The sequence below is a fragment of the Lipotes vexillifer genome, unplaced genomic scaffold (genome assembly GCF_000442215.2).
Source record: "Lipotes vexillifer unplaced genomic scaffold, Lipotes_vexillifer_v1.1 scaffold412, whole genome shotgun sequence".
NCBI classification, from domain to species: domain Eukaryota; kingdom Metazoa; phylum Chordata; class Mammalia; order Artiodactyla; family Lipotidae; genus Lipotes; species Lipotes vexillifer.
Window position 1 is genome coordinate 206,913 of NW_006798464.1, and position 9,324 is coordinate 216,236.

Here is a 9,324-nt window from a genome sequence, read left to right on the forward strand (position 1 = left end):
TTCCCTCTCTCTCTGTCTCTCTCTCTCTCTGTCTCTGCACTGTCTTCCAGCTACACACCCCAAATGCCCAGCACTGTGTCAATCAGAGGGCTCTCACTCTGTGCTCCTGCATTTACACCCCTACTCTCTAACCTCTTAAAAACTCTCTTGCAGGAGGAGGTCCAGTAGAGGGGAAAGGGCCTGGGAGGGGGCGGCTGTGGGCAGTCTGACTGTGACCTGTCTCCCTGCCCCACTTCTCCTTCCATGTCCCTCTTCTGGGCCCGGCGTCCCCAGTCAGAACTTGCTAAGCAACATCTGTTATGATTAAATCAGATGGGACTTGATGGGATGAAATCGGAAGACCCCCAAACACTATTGGAAAAAGTGTTTTCTAGCCATAAGGTTTGGGAAATCCTGGCTTACAGGAAGATACAGATTTCCCCCACTGCAGACCATCTCAGAGCCTTGGATATGCTAATATGCACTGTAAGGCAGAGGGGGGCAATGTATTCAGTGTGTGCCAAATGAATCTGATCAGAGAGTCTTTTTTTTCATGGAGCATTTTCCCTTTTTTAAAATTAATTAATTAATTTATTTAGGCTGCATTGGGTCTTCATTGATGCATGTGGCCTTTCTCTGGTTGTGGCGAATGAGGGCTGCTCTTTGTTGCAGTGTGTGGTCTTCTCAGGGCTTCTCATTGCAGTGGCTTCTCTTGTTGCAGAGCACGGGCTCTAGGTGCACGGGCTTCAGTAGTTGTGGCTCGTGGGCTCTAGAGCGCAGGCTCAGTAGTTGTGGTGCACGGGCTTAGTTGCTATGCAGCATGTGGGATCTGCCCGGACCAGGGCTCGAACCCGTGTCCCCTACATTGGCAGGTAGATTCTTAATCACTGTGCCACCAGGGAAGCCCCTTCACGGAGCATTTTTAACATGGCCCACTTCGGGTAAGGCTGAATTAGAGCAATTCACAGTAACCTGTGTGCACCTTTTAGAGTCAGCTCGCCCAGGGGTACATGCATTTGAAGAAAGGAATATATCAAAGCTTCCCACTAATTTATCCAGTCATTCAGTGCACAGTTCCCAAGCAATTTGGCCACACCAAGTGCTCCTCTGGGTGCTGGAAATGCAAAACCAGAAGGTAAAGGTGCATCAGTGGAGCAGGTGGGATTCTAACCCCGAGACCTCACCCAGCAGCCATACCTGCTTGAGGCCCTTTCCTTGACCTTCACAAGGGCAAGAATAACCAAGTCCTCTTTGGCATGAGTGTGTGGCTTGGCACAGGACTCGGGCAGCCACTAACGGGAGTTATCCATGGGAGGGGATTCCAGTGGCCCCATAGAAATGTTTTCCAATATTTCTTCAGTTCCCCACCACCTCGCTGATTTGAGACTTACCGGGGAACCATCTCTACTGCTGTTAATTCTGTATCTTTTTCTTTAAATTGACCTCCTTTTGAAAAGAAACGTAGATGTATTTCAAAGAGAAACATTATATCATATCTGTAAGTGGCTATTTTCTGATATGTAGTGTGTGTATATATATATATACATATATATATATATATATATAGGGTTGGCCAAAAAGTTCATTCGGGTTTTTCCATAGCCTCTTACAAAAAACCCCAAACTTTTGGCCAACCCAATACATGTATGTGTGTGTGTGTGTGTGTATATCCATCTAAAATCGTCTTACATGTCACCACTGCTATATCGAACTCCCCACCCCACCTCCAGGATTCTCCTTTAAGTGAGAGTAGGCTGTAAACCTGCCCACTGGGACCCAGTACCCTCTGTGCTCATGTTCTCTGTCTGGGAAATTAGCCCAAAAATATATGCAAGGTATAATCCCAGATAGTTATTTTTAAATGCCAAAGGAAACAAGACAGAAAGAAAATAATGTAACCATGATTATTTAGGATGGTGGGGTTTTCTTCTCTGTTCTTTTCTTTTTTTTCCATATTTTCCAAGTCCTCTGTAATAGGGCTCTCAGAATTGAAAAAGTTCACGTATTTTTGCAAACATCACCTGGCCCTCTCAGCCTCAGAGGGATGGGTCCGGATGAACAATTCCCACTTTCAAGGAGTATCAGCATGGTAGGGAGAGCTTATTAAAACACAGAGTGAGGGCTTCCCTGGTGGCGCAGTGGTTGAGAGTCTGCCTGCCACTGCAGGGGACACAGGTTAGAGCCCTGGTCCTGGAAGATCCCACATGCCGCAGAGCGGCTGGGCCTGTGAACCATGGCCGCTAAGCCCGCGCGTCTGGAGCCTGTGCTCCGCAACAGGAGAGGCCACAGCAGTGAGAGGCCCGTGTACCGCAAAAACAAACAAACAAACAAACACATAGTGCCATGTCCCGCCCCAGAATTCTTAAGTCAGTGGAGCTGGGGTAGGATCTGAGAATTTGCTTTTCTGTCAAGTTTCCAGGTGATTCTGGTGCTGATGGAGAGGCCAAGCAGTGAGAGGCCCGTGTACCGCAAAAACAAACAAACAAACAAACACATAGTGCCATGTCCCGCCCCAGAATTCTTAAGTCAGTGGAGCTGGGGTAGGATCTGAGAATTTGCTTTTCTGTCAAGTTTCCAGGTGATTCTGGTGCTGATGGTCTGGAGACCACGCTTTAAAAATCATGGTTTTAGATAAATGAGGTAATAATGTGGAAGTACTTGAAAGGCGACCTTGACTGTCTTCAGTGGCAGCCAGTCCCCCACATTCTGTAACTAGTGTGAATGGCGCCCCCTAGGGTCTCACAAAGCGTAGCCTGAGGGTGGCGGGGAGTTTCCTAGTCCCCATCCTTCCCAAGAGGCTGTGCGAGGTTCCATTAGAAAATGTCTGGACACATCTCTGAGCTCTTGAGAGAAAAGTTTTACTGTGGAAGGAATGGAGTTCAGCTTCTCTGCATGAGCTTAAAATGGGGCAGAGTTACTAAATCCACACCTCATCTTTCTTCTTCCTTTCCTCCAGGGGTCCCTCCTACATGGCTTCCCACTAGCACAGCAACAGAGGAGAGCACAGAAGGCCCTTCTGCAACGCAAGTGCCCTCAGCCTCAGAGGAGCCATTGCCCTCAGAAAAGCCATTGCCCTCAGAGGAGCCATTGCCCTCAGAGGAGCCTTTCCCCTCAGAGGAGCTGCTCCCCTCAGAGGAGCCATCCACACTTTCAGCCCCAGTGCCCAGCAGGACTGAGCTGCCAGGCTCTGGGGAGGTATCTGGGGTGCCTGAAGTCAGTGGTGACTTCACAGGCAGTGGCGAAATTTCAGGACACCTAGACTCCAGTGGGCAGCCCTCAGGGGAAATTGCAAGTGGACTGCCCTCTGAAGACCTTGACTTCAGTGGGCTCACCTCTACAGTGGGCTCAGGCCTGCCTGTGGAAAGCGGACTGGCTTCAGGAGATGAAGATAGAATTACGTGGACCACCACTCCTAAAGGTGACAGGTTGCCCTCTGGAGGTGAGGTCCCAGAGGGCTCTGTCTCTGGAGTAGGGGACCTCAGTGGACTTCCTTCTGGAAGAGAGGACCTCAGTGGACTTCCTTCTGGAGAAGGTCCAGAAGCCTCTGCCTCTGGAGTAGAGGACCTTAGTGGACTTCCTTCTGGAAGAGAGGGTCTAGAGACCTCTGCCTCTGGAGTAGGGGACCGCAGTGGACTTCCTTCTGTAGGTGAGGATCATCTAGAGACCTCTGCCTCTGGGATAGGGGACCTCAGTGGGCTTCCTTCTGTAGGTGAGGATCATCTAGAGACCTCTGCCTCTGGGATAGGGGACCTCAGTGGGCTTCCTTCTGTAGGTGAGGATCATCTAGAGACCTCTGCCTCTGGGATAGGGGACCTCAGTGGGCTTCCTTCTGTAGGTGAGGATCATCTAGAGACCTCTGCTTCTGGAGTAGGGGACCTTAGTGGACTTGCTTCTGGAAGGGAAAGTCTGGAGATCTCTGCTTCTGGAGCTGAGGATCTTAGTGGGTTGACTTCTGGAAAAGAAGACTTGATTGGGTCAGCTTCTGGAGTCTTGGACCTTGGCAGAATACCTTCTGGAACTCTAGGAAGTGGGCAAGCTCCAGAAGCAGGTGGCCTTCCCTCTGGATTTAGTGGTGAGTATTCTGGGGTGGACCTTGGAAGTGGCCCATCTTCTGGCCTTCCTGACTTCAGTGGACTTCCATCTGGGTTCCCAACTGTCTCCCTAATGGATACTACATTGGTGGAAGTGGTCACAGCCACCACTGCAGGTGAACTAGAAGGAAGGGGAACCATTGGCATCAGTGGTGCTGGAGAAACATCTGGGCTGCCCTTCAGTGAGTTGGACATTAGTGGAGGAGCAAGCGGACTCTCTTCAGGAGCTGAACTCAGTGGCCAGGCATCTGGGACTCCTGACATCAGTGGGGAAACATCTGGACTCTTTGGTGTCAGTGGACAGCCATCAGGGTTTCCTGACATTAGTGGGGGAACATCTGGACTTTTTGAGGTCAGTGGGCAGCCATCAGGGTTTTCTGGGGAAACATCTGGTGTGACTGAGCTTAGTGGACTGTCCTCTGGACAACCAGAAATCAGTGGAGAAGCTTCTGGAGTTCTTTCTGGCATTGGTCCACCCTTTGGCATAACCGACCTGAGTGGAGAAACGTCCGGGATCCCTGATCTCAGTGGGCAGCCATCGGGGTTACCAGGGTTCAGTGGGACAACATCCGGAATCCCTGACCTGGTTTCCAGTGCCGTGAGCGGCAGTGGTGAATCTTCTGGCATTACATTCGTGGACACCAGTTTGGTTGAAGTGACCCCAACTACATTTAAAGAAGAAGAAGGTTTAGGGTCCGTGGAACTCAGTGGCCTCCCTTCAGGAGAGGCAGGCCTCTCAGGCACATCTGGGATAGTGGATGTCAGTGGACTCTCTTCTGGAGTAATTGACTCCAGTGCGTTTACACCCCAGCCTCCAGAATTCAGTGGCCTGCCGAGCAGAGTAGCTGAGGTCGGTGGAGAGTCCTCTGGAGCTGAGAGTGGGAGCAGCCAGCCCTCCGGAGCATATGACGGCCGTGGACTTCCATCTGGTTTCTCCACTGTCTCTCTTGTAGACAGAACTTTGGTGGAATCTGTAACCCAGGCTCCAACAGCCCAAGAAGCAGGAGAAGGGCCTTTGGGCACTTTTGAACTTAGTGGTGCCCTGTCTGGAGCATCAGACATGTCTGGAGACCATTCAGGACTTTTGGACCTAAGTGGACTTCAGTCTGGACTGGTAGAGCCCAGTGGAGAGCCATCAAGTACTCCATATTTTAGTGGGGACTTTTCTGGCACCACTGATGTAAGCGGAGAATCCACTGCACCCACGAGCGCCAGTGGGGAGGCCTCAGGACTTCCAGAAGTTACTTTAATCATTTCTGAGTTCGTGGAGGGTGTTACTGAACCAACTGTTTCCCAGGAACTGGGCCAAAGACCCCCTGTAACATACACCCCCCAGCGTTTTGAGTCCAGTGGAGAAGCCTCTGCATCTGGGGATGCACCAAGGTTCCCCGGGTCTGGGGTAGAAGCATCATCAGTCCCAGAATCTAGCAGCGAGACGTCTGCCTATCCTGAGGCTGAGGTGGGAGCATCTGCTGTCCCCGAGGCCAGCGGAGGCACTTCCAGGTCCCCTGATCTGAGTGGAACCACCTCCGCCTTCCATGAAGCTGATCTGGAGGGAGCCTCAGGCCTGGGAGTGACAGGTAGCACCTCAGCCTTTCAGGAAGGCCCCAGGGAGGGCTCGGCTGCCCCGGAAGTGAGTGGAGAGTCAACCACCACCTATGATGTGGGCACAGAGGCATCAGGCTCACCTTCGGCCACTCCCGTGGCTTCTGGAGACAGGACTGAAATCAGCAGCGACCTGTCTGGTCACACCTCGGGGTTGGATGTTGTCATCAGCACCACCATCCTGGAATCCAAGTGGACTCAGCAGACCCAGAGCCCTGCAGAGGCGCATCTAGAAATCGAGTCCTCAAGCCCCATGCACTCAGGAGAAGAGACCCAAACAGCCGAAACACCCACCTCCCCAACTGATGCTTCCATCCCAAACTCTCCAGGAGGGACAGATGAATCAGGGGCAACCATGGCAGGTATTGTTGGGATTATTTTCCTTTAAATGGGTTTGGGTAGTTCAGACTGTAGCCGTGTAGATTCAAGTTCTGAGCACAGATGAGCTGTGCAGCCTCAAGCAATTTTCTTAACCTCTCTGAGCATCATCTGTAGAACGGGAATAGTACCAAGGAAGATTAAGCAAGATATAAATATAGAGAGAACAAGCATCATACTTTGCACACAGTGCACACTTGTAGATTCGTGATTATTACTGTTACAGTGGAGTTACATGACACAAACATTTATATGTGAATTCAACTGTCTGTACTTGGCACGGGAAGCACTATTTAGATAGTGCTGGAAATTCTGCTTATTCCCCTTTCCCATGGAGTGAGTGTGAGATGAGAGAATGAATCTGCTGATGACATTTATGCCCCAGTATTTGCTTTGTGCAGGGTGAAAACATGCACAGTTCAAGGAACTATGAAGCGTCATTTTGGCTGTGTCCTGCCTTTAGACCCTGCCTCCCCACCCTCACCCTGTGCAGGTGAATCCTCTGTACTATAGTGATGGCCTCACCTTGACACAAACCTGGCACTGGGCACCAGAGCCTGATGATTTTCCTTTGCTTTTTGCGTTGGGATCCCTTGCCTCCCACTGTGTACTGAGAGACCTTCCCCAGTCAGAGAGCCCCCAACTGCTCCCAGATGCTGGGACTAAGGAGGGACAGGGTCCTCAGAAGTGTGTCGACCCAAAACCAGCCTTGTGGGCTTCTGGGGCCTCGGGCCCCACCCTCGAGGTCGTAGAGGCTGCGCTGTACCCCAGGCATCTACATTCTTGATGCTCAGCCTCTCCCCGGGGGTTGCAGACCCCACCACCTGTGCCAAGGAGCCCTGCGGTGCTGGGACCTGCCAGGAGACAGAGGGACACATCATATGCCTGTGTCCCCCTGGCCACACTGGCAAGCACTGAGACATAGATAAGAGCCTCATCGGCCATGAGCGGTGCAGGCAGAGGGGTTGGGAGGAGGCAACCAAGGTCAGTTGGGGCTCAGGCTTCTCACACTGGGAAGGAGAGTACACAGTGACGTGCTGGGTAGCAGGCACAGGGTAAACACGGCACGTCTTTCTAGAGCGTCCGGTCTACATGGCGGTTTAGGAGAAAAAAGTCAAGTAATTAAACTGAGAAATAGTTCGGTTTTTTTTTGTCAAGCCAATGATTGTTTTATGAGTAGAATGCAAAACGTGCTGGAATTTTGAAGATAAAACTTGAGACTTCAAAGAAATGTTGAGCTAGGGTGTGTGTTGAGGAGACCCCGTCATGCCCCACAGCTCCTGGGAGGGAATCTCCATGGAGGCTGTCTTGCATCATGCAGAGTGGAGCCCTCCAGGAAAGCCCCTATGGTCCCCTCCATGCTTGCGTCTGGGCAGGGTTTGGGTCCCGTTCTGGCCCTGAAGGAGATGACACAGACAGAGCTTGTCACTCTCAGCTCCAGGATTCATGGCTGCAGGTCAGCTGTGACCCAGCAGTGCCCCACCCCTGGGCACCCACCACCCTGGGACCCCTGTTCGCCCAAGCAGCTTGTGGGATGAGTGAGGAGCCTGGGGGATCCTCTGATTGAAGGTGGCCCTGAAAACAAGATGATTAGAATCTACCAGTCGCTCCCTGAGCACCTTGAGGCCTGTGGCCATGAGGACATCTCAGCTCATGAACATCACCACCCTTGAGAAAAGAAACGCCCGGTCCCCTCCAAGCTCAGATTCTTGGGTTAGCTCTCTGCGCTGCTCCCAGGCCCTTATCCCTGCCCTGTCTGAAGTCAGGCATCAGAGACCCAAGGCCTTCCCTAAAAGGGATTCATACCTAGGACACATGCAAAATACCTTTACATCATACACAAAGAAGCATTCTGTGTTTATAGACATTAATATATATGCAAAATAACACCTCATAATACATTATATACTCATAATATAAAGATGCTGTACCCTTGGCACTTAGACAGGAAATATATATGTTTATATAAACAGGCACTAAGGTGAATACCTATTCACTCTCTCCCGATTTGGGGTCAGCCTCTGCCCACGTGTGGGGGGCCATGACTGAGAACACTATGGGCCTCCGTGGCCAGAGAAGGTAGGCTCTCCTAGGAAGGTCCTGGCCTTTCTACCGAGGGGACAGTGTTTCCACTGAGCCATAGTGACCCCAGGGGCTATAGACATACCCCTCTGTCATCCACCCCCAAGGGGAAGGCAGAGCCCTCCCCTGATGAAAACTTGGGGAGACCTTGTGCGCTTTCCAGCACACAAAGTCTTCAGTTGGCAGTGGGAGTGGCTCTGTCTGTCCTGTGAGCAGTGCCCCTGGAGGGCATCCTGCCAGGTGTGCAGACACGTCCCCCCCTGGGTCTGGGTGTGCAGGTGGAGAGCAGCAGGGGGCCCATCTTGGGTGAAGTGTTGTGGAGCTCAACTCTGTCGGCCAGCTCATCCTGGGTCAGCGAAGAACAGACTCAGAGCCCGACAGGACTTCCGGGGTGGGGACAGCCACCAGGACCAGAACCCCCTTGCCCTCTTTTGGTATCTTCTGACAGCTCTCTCCATTCTTAGCAACTGCTTCCCCAACCTGATGCTTGAAGCAAAAATGTGACACTGGTATCAGAAGTCACACAGCAAGGCTCATGTCCTGGCACCTCTGAAATTAGAAGTAGGTGACAATGGCCCTTGACTAATCTGCTATAAGGACAGCTTTTCTCTAATGGTGTATATTTCCAAAGGGCTTTCTTTCCCACAATTTCTTCCTAGGCAGCTCTGAGAGCTTGGTAATCATCCCCATTTGAAACTGCAGCACAGAGAGGTTAAGTGATTTGCTTAACTTCACTGAGTAAGTCCAATCAAGAATTGAGGTGTTCGCTGTTTAACACAGTCAGTTAAATAAGAAGCCTTCTCTTGAACATAACAACCGGTTGTCGGTCTTAAAGAGCTAGAAGCCAGACTTCAGGGGAACCAGAATGAAGAACAGCTGTAGAATTGCAGTTGGTCCAACTAGACACTCACAGACAAGCCCTCACTACCTCATTTGTAAATAGGGTTAAAGGTAGTGGTTCTCAGCTTCAAAAAAATTCTGATGCCTGGGTCCCACCCCTGCAGATTCTGATTGGAGTGTTTCTGTGGCCTTGGCACTGGGTCTCATCCCTGCAGATTCTGATTGGAATGGTCCTGTGGCCTTGGCACTGGGGGGTTTTTGCGGGGTTTTTTTTTTTTTTTTTTTTTTTTTTTTGCGATACGCGGGCCTCTCACTGTTGTGGCCTCTCCCGTTGTGGAGCACAGACTCC

The 9,324-nt window shown here is 51.2% G+C and overlaps 1 protein-coding gene across 1 annotated transcript in view; it reads left to right on the top strand.

The window, feature by feature from the left end:
• ACAN (aggrecan) overlaps positions 1-9,324 on the top strand; it is a 36,194-nt gene that overhangs the window by 14,758 nt on the left and 12,112 nt on the right. Inside the window, exon 11 of the mRNA XM_007470511.1 lies at positions 2,936-6,037. Within this exon, the coding sequence (XP_007470573.1) occupies positions 2,936-6,037 (3,102 nt within the window). The remainder of the gene's footprint in view (positions 1-2,935; positions 6,038-9,324) is intronic.